Source organism: Coccomyxa subellipsoidea, assembly GCF_000258705.1.
Source record: "Coccomyxa subellipsoidea C-169, whole genome shotgun sequence".
Classification (NCBI taxonomy): domain Eukaryota; kingdom Viridiplantae; phylum Chlorophyta; class Trebouxiophyceae; family Coccomyxaceae; genus Coccomyxa; species Coccomyxa subellipsoidea.
The window spans coordinates 2104179-2117120 of NW_005178039.1; the positions used below are offsets into that span (position 1 = coordinate 2104179).

At 56.8% G+C, this 12942-nt stretch overlaps 2 protein-coding genes across 2 annotated transcripts; both read right to left on the reverse strand.

Moving 5' to 3' along the window:
• Window positions 1-332: 332 nt before the first annotated feature.
• On the reverse strand, window positions 333-860 carry COCSUDRAFT_61623 (hypothetical protein; the record flags this gene model as incomplete). The annotated part of the gene is made up of 1 exon (XM_005649891.1): window positions 333-860. The coding sequence occupies one exon, from the start codon at window positions 858-860 to the stop codon at window positions 333-335; it is 528 nt and encodes a 175-aa protein (XP_005649948.1).
• Window positions 861-3616: 2756 nt separating this feature from the next.
• Window positions 3617-12222, reverse strand: COCSUDRAFT_46705 (hypothetical protein; the record flags this gene model as incomplete). The annotated part of the gene is made up of 19 exons (XM_005649892.1): window positions 3617-4163; window positions 4453-4724; window positions 4904-5087; window positions 5269-5446; window positions 5665-5879; window positions 6132-6289; window positions 6491-6779; window positions 7029-7327; window positions 7505-7637; window positions 8096-8337; window positions 8548-8686; window positions 8862-9034; window positions 9236-9434; window positions 9625-9803; window positions 10063-10324; window positions 10615-10814; window positions 11046-11210; window positions 11388-11546; window positions 12136-12222. The coding sequence occupies 19 exons, from the start codon at window positions 12220-12222 to the stop codon at window positions 3617-3619; spliced, it is 4080 nt and encodes a 1359-aa protein (XP_005649949.1).
• Window positions 12223-12942: the final 720 nt, after the last annotated feature.

A 12942-nucleotide genomic window follows, 5' to 3' on the forward strand; every position in this document is an offset into this window, starting at 1 on the left:
CAAAAAGTTCAAGAAAAATTCATTCTCACCCATTCTGTTTTTGCCGATCTTTGCGGTGCAAGTTTGCCAGACAAAAAACAGTGATGAAACTACTAGCACATTGTAGTGTCATGCGAGAGCACTCTCAAGCAGCAGTTCCAGAGTCATTTCCAGTGGTGAGCTGCAAGCTCAAAACATCAGGTCGTGTCAGGATAAACGTGGGCTGTGGATTGTCTGCACGCACTGAACTTCACACTGAACTTCCTACATTTCTGATGCCACCATAACGGCCCACTACAGTCAGCCTGAGTTATCAGTCAGTCGAAGGCTGGCGTTACCGCATCACTAGCTCATTACTTTGACTTGAAGGCCAAGTTTTCCTTTGGTGCAGGGACTGCCTTTTGGAATACACCCGGGGGCAGCGCCTTGGAGGGACTCTTCAGCTGCACGGGCTGCGCAGCAGGCGCTGCAACCGGCGCCCTCACAGGCTGCCCAACAGCGCCCATGCGCGGACCCGGTGCCATTGACACCGATACTGATGGGCCACCGATGAGCCCTACGCAACTTTGGCAGGGCTGTGCTGGTGCGGGAGCTGGTTCAGCACTCTGCCTGGGAGCCACAGCTGGAGAGGGCCGCCTCTGGGCGCCTGTGCTGCCCATATAGGACAAGCCGTAGTCTCCTAGGGGCCCTCCATCCTCATCTGTCTGCTCGCTGGGCGCTACAGCAGGGATGCTGATGCTGGCTGGTAAACTGGGAGGCGGCAAGGACGTCACAATCACCTCATCTCCGCCAGTGAATGCTCGTGCATCATCGATCAATAATCGGGCTGTGAGTCTGTGGTGCAGGCTTGAAGCTGCACAGGGGTGGAGAATCAAGCTCATTGCCAGGATTGCTGTCGTCCATCGAGACACGTTCTCCAAGGCTTTCAAGCCCCTTGACAGTCCCCAACGTCTCATGTGATCTTCCGGACATGTCAGTGTCCTGCTAGTGCGCAACTGGGTGCTTGCCAGACCAAAACACTGCAAGAGCTCCAGTCACCTGCAACATTCCAAAGATGTTTCCATCACCACGAAAAAATTCCTCTCACACGCGGAATCTATCTCAAACTGAGCACAAAGTCCAAGCCAGTCCTTTTAAAGTTCTGACGTAACGGTGTCGCTAGGTGGGGTATAAATTTGCGCGCAGATCCTCGAATTGAAAGGCACAGGACGGTTATGTTCGTAACACTCACCTACATATATTTTGACCGCCAACTCTCTTTGGATCGCTTCGCTGCTTCCCCCAGCCTAGCTTCAAAAGAAAAGACCTTCTCGGGTCAGTTGGAGGTGCTGCTGCTCAAATATTGCGTTTGGGCGCAGGTGAAGCTTGTGCATACTCTTTCTTCACAAGGGTAGAGAGGAAGGAGAGTCGAAATAGTCGGTCGATATTCCGAAACACACTCTTGAGATCAGTCTGTGTCGGGAACCTAGAGAGCCTCCTCAGCAGTCCTGATGACTCATCGTTGCTGCGAAAGGAAAAATGGCTTTTGGTGGACCATTCTTTATCAAATCGACAAATACGATGTGCTGATGTTGCCTAGACGATTTTAGGAGCTAAGCATTGAGGTATGGATTCAAGCAAGAAGATCCTGGGATCATAGAAGTTGGCCCTTAGTCTCAATGACACCTTCTTCTGATGATGATGATCCCCTGGGAAGGATTGATTGTTTTGATGACTGCCACAATGATACAGAAGACACATCTCATGTAGATCCTGTGACGCTGACTGGCAGCCGCTATAGATACACCTCCCAGCTGCTTGATCCGAAACTACACATTGATCTGGAGCACAGACCCGAGAAGGTGCATCAAGATAACACACAACCTGGCAATGTTCGGCTTTCAGGCAGTGAATGTAGTGCCTGTCATCTGCATGGCACGCACTCACAGGACAGATTGGCACGCTTGGTGCCTTGGTGCAGGGGCTAAGCTTTCAAATATGGCCATCATCGCTCACCTTGGCAAAGCATGCAGAGATCCAGCACCAGCAGAGGCCCAACTGCTGGCAGGTGTGTGATTTATCTAGTGTCGCTGCGTCTCTGCGCCTCCTTGCAGCGCCCATCACCCTCTTCTCTGCAGCTCACCGGCTCGGGTCCTGTGAAGCGTAGGGAGTGCGAGTCCTTGAACTGGGATGCGGCTGTGGGCTTGTGGGGCTCTGCTTCTCTGCTTTGGGTGCTGAAGTTCTATTGACAGACCTTCCAGATCCCTTGGTGCTGATCCTTCTCACATCCCAAAGTCAGCTGCGATTGGGCCGTGTTATGGCTTGATTCTTTGTTCTCTACACGCCATGCTTGCCTGCAAATGGGATGAATTTCTGCAGGCATGAGTGCCTTCCCTGTCTGACCTGCAGAATCTTGTGCGAGAAAATATTGCACTCAATCAAGATGCCATCAGAGCAGCCAGAGGCAGCGCAGCAGCGTGCGAGTTTGTCTGGGGCCAGACAGAGGTGTCAGAGCTCCCTCCAGAGTGGCGCACACCAGACTTGATTGTGGCAGCGGATGTGGTGTACCGTCGAGAGCTCTTTCAGCCCTTGCTGCACGCCCTCAGAGCGCTAGGTGTGAGGGCATTCACCCCTGCTTGGCACATAGAAAAGCGGAGCTATCCTCTAATCTGGTAGATAGCTGCAGGGGGACTCCAACAGAAAGACCCATCGGTGCATGCATTTGCCCTTGGGCCTCTTCTCACAACACGTCATTGCAGCAGCCTGTTCCGCGCTGCACACAAAGTTATGAAGTGAAGGTGGTGTTTCAGGCAGCCCCGGGACAAGGATACTTCTGTCACATGTGAGGCGATGGAAGAGTGACAAGCTTTTCTTTCAGCAAGCACGCAAGCTGTGGGACGTGACAGACATTTCGGACTGTGCGGAGGTGGCGGGTGGACATAGTGCCTCTCACTCCAGGGGAGCTCTGCGGCTTTTTGAGCTGAAGCAGCGTGCAAAATAATGAGAGTCTTGGCCTACAGATTGGTTCTGTGCTGCTTGCATAACTCATGCCAGCCAGGAAGGAACGTTGAAATAGTAAAATGGTTTGATGTGGAATGAGTGTCGAATAGCTGTGACTAGATGTGGCAACATGTGCCATGAACACGTCATGGTTGTAAATTACATTGTAAATTAGATTACATACGTTTGTGAAAACCTTGCCTCCTGCATGAACGAGGAGACATGTTTTGCCTCAGGATGCTGCAGCATTTGTTCCTAATCACGTTTCATCAGCACAGCATATTTCTTCTGCCAAGGCTGTCGGGCCCTCCATACAAGTGGTGCATCAAACTCTTATTAACGACATCAAAATTGCAAGCTTTCAGTAAATCCCGCATTTGATCACCACTTCTGCTGCTACTCATTGAGCCCCTACCATTGAAGTTACTTGTCACAAACATGACGTGCTGGGATTTAACCGTATGGGTGCCCACAGGCTGCCGCATAGCTAGGTTGCAATACATCTACACGCTTCACAATGTTCGGCGCCTGACAGAAGAGGTGAGAACAAGCAAATAATTGCGGGAAGACAAACAAAATCAAAGTGATGGAGCGTGTGGCCCCTCTCGTTTCACGCGGCACGATCCAAACAAGCCGTGACCAGCGCTTTACAATATGGTCAGTCCTTCTTCATGAGGGCTGCATTTGATCGCATGGACGAGGAAGAGTCCCCAGATGCCCCCACGGCCTCCTCATCCGCGCTGGGCGCCGTCGAGGCACTTTGCCGCGACCGCGCGCCGCCGCGGCCGGCCGGGCTGGGAATCTCTTCGGCCTCACCCAAGCGCGCGGACGCAGCCGAGCTCTTGCGCTCGAGCGTCTGCGCGAACGGTGACGAGTCCGTGAGGTTGGAGGACCGCGGCGACGCCAGCGCGCTCAGATTCGGCCCGATCAGCGATGCTGGGGTGTTGCCGCTGCCGTCGCCGCCGGCCGCCGCCGGCTTTTTACCGGCCGACGACGGCGAAGGCCTGGAGGCGGCCGGCCGCGGCGGGCGGGTAGCGGGGATTGGGAGCGCGGACTTGTGGACCGGGGATGCGCCGATGCCGTCCGAGGAGCGCGCAGGAGCGATGGATACGGTCTTGGGCTTCGGCTTGGCCGCGCCTTCGCCGAACGCGGCGGCCACGTCCGCGAACTCGGCGTCGTCAAACTTGGAGAACATGGACTTGCGCCTGCGGCGACGGGCGGGGACTCGGTCACTTCTGTTCCGAGATCACCATCGTTCCGTCGTCGAACATGGAAAACTTGCGTCGCCTGCGGCAGGGGCGCACCAGGCACATGAGCGACGCGGGGGTTGGAGGTGGCACCTCACATCTTGCATCATCTTGTGGTGCACCTCTTGCCCCCGGCCAAAACGGCCGCCATGCGCCGCCCATCATGGAGGTATTACTCTATCTTGGGCAAGGTGAGTATGTCAACAAAAAGACAACAAGCAGGGGAGGGAGGGGGCTGCAAACTCACTTTGCGCGTGTGCGGCGGACGCTGAACCACCAGGCTCCTGAAACGAGTAGTGCCGCAAGCAGCGCGCCTCCGACGGCTGCGCCGGCGATGCAGGCGGGGCCGCACTCGGGCGCCTTGATCGGCGCTGGCGCGGCGGAGCCGATGGCGGCCAGCGCCTTCTTGGCCTCCTCCCCTCCCAGGCACGACCCGAACTTGGCCGTCGCCAGCGGGCCCTTGCTCATTGGCACGCACGACAGGCCCTTGTTGCACCCCAGCATCGCCGATCCAGACGCCTGTTCCACAGCCACACAGCAATGCACTCAACATCCTGTCCCCTCCAAAGCTTCCGTCAAAGCCATCTACTTGCTCAACTACACTCTGCTGCATGCATTTCCTTGAGTGCCACCGCGCCTTGTGATAGGAAATGTTCAGGAGTATGAGTGGGACGTAGAAAGGTGTGCAGCAGGCGCACCTTGGGGTCACAGAGGGAGCCTTCGCGGCCATCGGCGCCCTTGCCCTGCGCCAGCAGCCCGGCGAAGGAGGTCAGGTTGTAGCCGCCGACGGCCTTGGCGCACGTCGCGGGCCCGGCTGCCAAGTCCCCCGTGAAGCACTTGTCCACGCCGTTCACCGGCACGCACCCAGTCAACAGCTCACCCCTGCACAGCACACCACAACCTCTCCGCACCCTTCTCCTTCCGCCAGGCAACACCCACCTGTTACTCCATGCTGTAAAAAAAGAGATGCGCAACACCAAGGCACTTTGACCTCTGCATGTTGGGAGTACAGGATCTAAGTCCTAAAGTGGCAGCAGGGTTGAGGGAGGAGGGGTGGGCGTACTTGTAGACAACAGGGAGCCGGCAGGGAACGCCGCCTTCCGCCACGCGGTTAGAGACCTGGATGGCGGCTGCGCCGTCGTGCGGCTGCTGGCCCAGGAAGGTGCAGTAACCGTTGCCCGACCCGGCGTCGCCGCCGGCTTGCAGCGGCAGGCACGTAAAGGGGATCTTGCAGGGCAGCACTGCAGCCACACCAGCCCAGTCAACAACATCCTTTCATCTTGAAAGATTCAGACAGGGAACAACTGCTGTTGTTCCAAGCCTCTGCAAGGCTGAGCTTGGGGTTCACAGGCACGCCAGCATGCCTCCATGATTGATCCCGGTGCAAGAAACAGGGAGATCTGTACCCAAGATACCAAGAGAGAAACAGTGATGGAAAAAGCAGGGCGAAGGGGGGCACCTTTGGAGTTGGAGGGGGTGCCGGAGGAGAGCATGGTGGTGCAGAGGGAGCCGTCCTGGCCATCGGCGCCCTTGCCGGTCGAGAGGAGCGTGGAGATGAGCTCGGTCGGGTAGTTGCGCGTGTCGGCGCAGTCCTGCACCGTTACCAGGCCCTCCACAAAGCACTGCGACGGCGACGAGCCGTCCAGGCTGCGGCAGTTTGTGATCAGCTCGCCCCTGCAGACATGCACAGCCCAGGTCAGTGATGTCAAAAGATGGCCCTGCAATTGTCCAAGCCTGAAGCAACAACAACAGATAGGGATGTTGAGGACAGAGCGCATGTTCCAGAGCGCATGATGCCTCTCATGTGCTAGCAGGCCAAGCTGGCACCTCAGGGACAAGTGTAATATACATGGCCAGGATTTGGTGGGGTGCCAGGGGGATGACTGCCATTAAGGTCAGAGAGCAGGGGGGAAGAAAGGGGCGCACTGGTAGACGACGGGCAGGCGGCACTTGGTGCCGTCGACGGTGCGGCGCTCGGCGACGCGCACGCCAACCAGACCGCCCGCCACGTTGCCCGTCCTCACCGGAGTCTGACCGTCCAGCGTCAGCGCGCAGTACCCATAGCCAGAGCCGTCAATAGGACCCTGCAGCGCAGTCCCATGAGTTTCTCAACCACACGCACCACTGCAGGGTAGCAATGCAAGCTCAACTTTGACTTGCAAAGAGAGGCAGCAAGAGGCACATTAAGATTACTCCACAGCCGCATGCACATCTGCAGCGCTAGCAGCGCCAGTTCAAATTCAAAAAGTAAGGTAGTAAGAAGAGGAAAGGGGGCGGTAGCATACCCTGAGGGAGAGGCAGTTGAGGCCGAGGTTGCAGCCGCCGCCGCCGGCGGACGCGGGGATGTACGGGGACCTGTTGCCCGGGGCGGTGCGGCCGGGGCCGGGGTTGAGCACGCACAGGCTGCCCTCATCGCCGTCAATGACAGTGCCGTTGGCGAGCGCGTCCGTGAGGCGCGGGTACACCGTGCCGCTGGCCGCGGGCTTGCAGGGCTTGGCCTCCGAGGATCCCTTGGTGAAGCACTGCTCCACGCCGGAGCTGTTGAAGTCCCGGCAGTCCAGGATCAGGTTGCCCCTGCAGCCGATACAAGCGAGTGAGTGTCCGTTATGCATCTGTTTGCTTGCATATACTGTGTTGGCAGGACCTGCTGTTCCTTGCATTTGCTGCTCATGCCAACAGTTTGTGAATGATATTAAGCAGGCAGCATCAGGGGCAGTGCAGCAGCCAATATCAAATGAAAGCCAGACAGAGCCACTGCAGAGCAGGAGGTTGCAGGTCAAGTCCTGGTGATCCAACAGCAAGGGATGAATAAGGAGGGCTCACTTGTAGATGAGGGGCAGGCGGCAGGAGGCGCCTTCGCGGGTGGAGCGAATGGCGACCTCAAAGCCGTCGAGCGGGGACGCCGGAGCCATGGCTGCCTTGGGCTGCGCATTGGCAGTGATGGCGGGGGCGGCGGGGGCCACGGGGCGCTGCTTAGCGCAGGACCCGTAGCCGGAGCCATGCAGGGGGGGGACGTCCGAGGCCGTGCACCACAGCGGCTCGTTGCAGTCGCTCTTGCCGCTGCGGTTGCGCGGCAGCGCGCACATCGAGTTCAGGTCGCCGTCACCCGCCTGGCCGGCCGCCTGCGCTCAAACAAAAGATTGAGGCTGAGAATGTAAGTCCCAAACAAGCTCGGTTCAAAAAGTTTTCACACTCTTAAGTGTTGATAGTTTTTTCAAAGCCAGAACTGCGTTGCTGCTGGGCTTAGCGTTCACAAGTAAATAGCTGTAGGGGAAATTCACATGAGCAGGAGAGCGCACCATGAGAATGGGGAGCTTGACGGGGTCGCCAAAGGGCTGGGGGTCGCAGGTCTGAGCCGCGGTCTGCCCCGCCACAAAGCACTGCTCTGTCCTGCCGTCCGCCGACTTGGTGCAGTCCTGCTGGAACTGCCCACTGCAGGCGTGCACACACACCCCATCTCAATGACCATGCTCTTTTGCAGCAGAGGGCACCCAACAAGCACTGTGCACGTCGCACAGCCGCAATGCAGACCATGCCTGTCTTTTCCACATCCCTGCTATGCATGCTGTGATAGGGTGCCCCACGGCGGGGCCCCCACCTAGAGGTTGTGTATCAGTCAGGTAAGCAGGAAAAAGGTGCTCCCTTGTTCCCCCTAAAAGTCATCTGGCTGAGTCATATGGTTACTAATGAGTCACTTGTAATGAAAAGGCTCAATGTGAACTGCGTGTAATGAGCAGGGTATGATTTCTGACATGGGAATGTGTGCTGAGTGCAGGGATACCTTCTACACACAGGACCAAGTTGTGGGCTACACGGATTACCCATTCCTGTCAGAGGCACAGAACGGGAGCACCTTGATCTGAGAAACACAAGAGGGGCCGGGGGCGCACTTGTACATGAGGGGCAGGCGGCAGGGGACGCCGTTGACTGTGCGGCGCTGGGCAACCTTGGAGGCGCGCATGGCGGCGGTCATGCCAAACTTGCCGATGTTGAGGTCGGTGCAGTAGCCGTACCCCGAGTGCAGCAGCGGCCCGATCATGGCCTCGCAGGCCAGCGGCGTGTTGCAGCCCACCTTCTTGCCGCGGAAGCGATCCGTGTCCGTGCACATGCTGTTCTTCATCCCGTCCATTGCCTGTCAGCCCGCACCCCTCAGTTAGAGAGATCCTCCATACAATCAAACATTAGGTGGCAGGTTGTACTGTCAGAGGGGTCATCTCCGGGCCATAGTGGCCATTGACTTAAACCAAATCATAGCTATAAAGCAGAGAGACCAAGAAACTAATAAGCGCAAAACACAGGCACAAGGGGTTGTAAGAGGCTGTGGCAAGGGTGTACAAAGCACCTGGCCGGCATTCATGAGGGAGGAGAGGGCGGCGGTGACGGGTTTGGCATCGGGCGCGCACTCCTCGGGCGTCTCGGAGCCCTCTGTGAAGCACACCTCCTTGCCGTTTGACTTGGTGCAGTCCAGCAGCAGGTTTCCCCTGGAGGCAGCAACATTATAGTCAGCCATTGCCCACAGCAACACTCCTCCTCCCTCAAACAAGAACGACTATTCTCCAGCAGCCCAGTGAGTGTGGCTGCGCATGCTCTCTTCTGGGGGAGCCTGTCTTGTGCAAGAGGAAGAGTAATCCTTTGTGAGAAGAAATCCGCACGCACCCGGCAACCATGGGCAGGCGGCAGGGAACGCCGCTGACTGTATGGCGCTTGGCGACGTAGTACTCCTTGGCGGCATCGCGGCCCTTGACGGTGTCGTTGTTGGTGCAGTGGCCCACGCCCGCGCCCGCCATCGGGCCCGTCAGCGGCATGCACGACAACTCGCCCTCGCACGCCTGCACCCACCCAATTCAAATCTCGGATTTCAGAGTTCAGATTTCAAATTCAAACTGAAATTTAAATTTTAACTTCACTTTTAGACCTATCATGCCCTGGCCCCCCCCAGATTTTTGACATGCCCAACGCTTTCATCACGGGAGCAGAAGGTCATGTGTGAAGCTAATGGAGCAAGGGGAAATTGCTGACAAAGCTCTCACCTTGCCGGCGGGGTTGGACATGAAGCAGAGGGAGCCGGCTTTGCGGTCAGTGCCATTGGCGGCGTCCAGCATGGCTTTGAGGGAGGAGGGGGCTGCGCTGGAGGGCTTGCACTCGTCCACCACACTCAGACCCTCCACAAAGCACTCAGGCACTTTGCTGCCCGAGCTCAAAGGCACGCAGTCCAGCAGGAGGCTGTCCCTGCACCAACCCCAGCAGCGCACACGTCAACAAGAATTCCACATCAGACACCAATTTCGACGAGTTTTTTCATGCATTGCACAGCAGTGCACCTGCTGCCCAATACTCCTTACTGTTAGAACTCAGTCATTTGGGCACAGCTGCAGAGAGAAGAAAGAATGCAACAGGGCGCAAGGGATGGGAGACTGACCCCCAGACGACGGGCAGGCGGCACTTCTCGTTGATGATGGTTGTCCTGGGGACCACGTTGTACTTGGAGAGGGAGGCAACGCCCCCGGCCGAGGACGGCAGGGCAGCGTCCACCTCACCAGTGGTGTTGCCCGTCGCGTTGGCGCAGTAGCCAAAGCCCGAGCCGACCAGGGGAGCCACCTGCAGTGCAGCAGGGTTGTCATCATTTGTGCACATTGCAGGATGCAATTGCCATTGCAGCTATCAAAGCAAATTTGCAACCAACAAAGCGGTGCAGCAACTGTGGCCATCCGCAGAGAAGCAGCACCAATATATTGTCTTCCCAATTTGCAATTTTGAAGAAGCAGCAGCGTCTGTTGCTTCTCAGCTGGGCTACTTTTCCGCTTTTGACACAGGCAGGCCAGTCGGTCAGTCAAGTACGGTCAAGTCAGTCAAGTACCTGGAGAGGGGTGCAGGCCAGCTTGTCGGCACAGGAGGAGACATTCAGGGCGCCAATGTTGGCACCGGCGTCAGCGTAGAGCTTGCAGACGTCGCCATGGGAGCCGGCCGCGGCGGTGCCGTCGGCGAGCAGGTCTGAGAGCGGCTGCGTGTCTGCCACCTTGCCGGCCTCCAGCGCCTTGCAGGGCTGCAGCGTCTGCAGGTTGTCGGTGAAGCAGGAGGACTGGCCCTTCACGTCGATGCAGTCGGTGAGCAGCGCTCCCCTGCAGCCGCCACAGCCCGTCAGTCTCAGCCGCGTGCAGGCGCCCCGCTCATATCAGGCATGAGTCATCTTGAGGACTGATGAGGTCCCAAGCATACCTCTTGATGACCGTTGAGGTTTTGGCAATGACCAAAGACTGAGCCATCATGCATTCAGGCTGTGCAGCACACACTAAAAGAGAGATGTTCTCGTCACACATTATTGAGGTGTATACACCTCAATAATGTAACATTGTGCTTGCAGAACAATTACTGAAACAATCTGCAGCAGCGCTTTGGCCTGGGAACGCACTTGTAGACGAGGGGCAGCTTGCAGGGGGTGCCCTGGGTGGTGACCCTGGTGTACACCAGAACGTCCTGCAGGCCGTTGACAGCGCCCACAGTGGAGCCGGTGTTGTCGTTGTTCACGGTCTTGGCCTGCGCCGCGGGGGTCATCACTGGCTCCAGGCCGTTGGTCAGGAACTGCGGCCGCGTGTCGAGGGCCACCTCGTACTGCACCACACAGATCACCTCCCCGTCAGAAACACCATCCAAGCACTGAGCAGCGTATCAATCAAGGAGAAAATCTGCTGTGAGCGCAAGCATCTTTCCTAGCAGAAAGATCACAGGGAAATGCCAGTACGACAAGTTGTGTTCCCTATCCCTCTGATGAATGTAGAGGGAAGGGGGATGCAAGGAATACTTTGCAAAGAAGTGTTGCCATTGGATGCCAGGGCAGCGCACCGATTGGCCGGGGGCTGTGAGGTTGCAGAAGCCGATGCCGGTGCCGACGAGCTTGCCGCTCTTCATGGGCGCGCACACCAGCTGCTGCGTGCACGCGCTCATGTTGTAGCCCGCCACCGGGCCGCCGGACATCGAACAGAGGCTGCCCGGCTTGCCGTCTGTCGCCTGCACATTCCCAGATACATGAGACCATCAGCGGGGCATCAGATTACTGCACATGACTCCTCATGGACTGCGCATGGGTTTCAGGAAACACAGCGCGAAAAAGGTGCACTGGAATTGTGCATGGCAAATTGGCAGGGCTGGCGTATACTGCCGGTCAATGGGCCAAAGGGCGCGCACCATCTTGGCTGCCAGGAACCAGGAGAGGGGGCGGGTGGCGCCGGCCTCAGCAGTGCAAGCACGGCGCTTGTTGTAGTCGGCGGTGAAACACCAGGGGGTGGGGCTGATCTTCGTGGCCTCCTTGCAGTTTGTGAGGAGCTCGTCCCTGCGAGGCACATGCTGCTCAGCATTGCAGAATGGATTCGCGACATTTGCATGTCCTGTGTGGAGGCTGAAACACCCAGGAGACAGCCAGGAGGTTGTGGGCTTACTTCCAAACGACTGGGAGCCGGCATGCCACTGTGTCAGTGTTCCTCATCGTGACTGGGATGTCCTGAAGGAGCTGGATGATCTCATTGTTGCCAAGAGTACCTGCGCTCAATCAATCCCTTCAGTACCTCTTTGAACAGTTGTTGGATCTTGGCTGAAGACACAACTTCTGTGCTCTACATCTCTTCATCTCCAAAATTCTGCCTTTGGCTGTTGACGGTAAGGGTAATCGAGGGCAGAGCATTCCCAAGCCTGGCCCACGAAATTGTCTGCTGAATCCAAGATATAATCTCACCTTGACCTGAAGCTCCCGTTGATCCCTGAAAACAAAGCAAACAAGACGGAATGTTGGTGTACACCTTCAACGACCGACATCAAGAAGTTCGGATTACCAAACGGCATATGCAACGAAAGAATAGAGCACCCTGGGGGTTGCCCCTCGGCAGCAAAACAGGCGAATTGCAATTGAACTGAGGGCAAAAATGAGCGTTGGCCGTACCAAAGCGTCGGCCTCAGCGAAGAGCAGGCAAAAGCTGACACATTGCGCTGCAAAAAGCAGAGCCGCGAAGGGCCCTCTCCGTTGCATCGCGGAGCTGTTCCCTTGAGTTCCCTCTCACTCCATCAAACTATGAGGAGGCTCGCTGTAAGTCTAGGTCGATACTGCGCTGGCTGAGACTCCAGGAAGTTGCCAACCCGCTCTAGTCGGTGCTGTGCACGAGAGATCGCTCGGTTACACAGCTGACCCGAGCTGAAGCAGCCTCCAAATGCTCGTCCTTTATGCTCCTACGTGCGATGCGACGGCATTATAACAATCCCTACCGTTCTGGATGGATACTTCGTTGTTCCAGTTCGTTGAACTACCGCGGCTTGCATTTCGCAGGTAGTCATCCCGGGCACCCGCCCGGGATGACTCAGCTTCCGATCGATCATCAAATTTCTTTTCAAACAGGGTTCCCGTGATCTCCAGAGGGGTATGCAAAACCCTGGAACCGTCATCACTGAAGGGAACTGCGTTGAAATGCCCAAACAGAGCTAATCAAAGTGCTTGATGACATTAATTTACAAATATGCCCTCACATAGTTAATTGCCAGCGGGCCCGTGCACGTGTCAGTCAACAATGCTTTCACAACCCCGGTGGGCCAGCTCCGAGCTGTCTCAGTCACCAGAAGGAAAGATAATTATAAATCCGTCATTACAAATTCAAATCTTCCTGGCTTCACAAGGGTGAATCAATCTCAATGCATGTCAGAGATATGCCGCCCATGCTGTGCTGCGCATGCCACAGATCGGCACCAATGCCTCGGT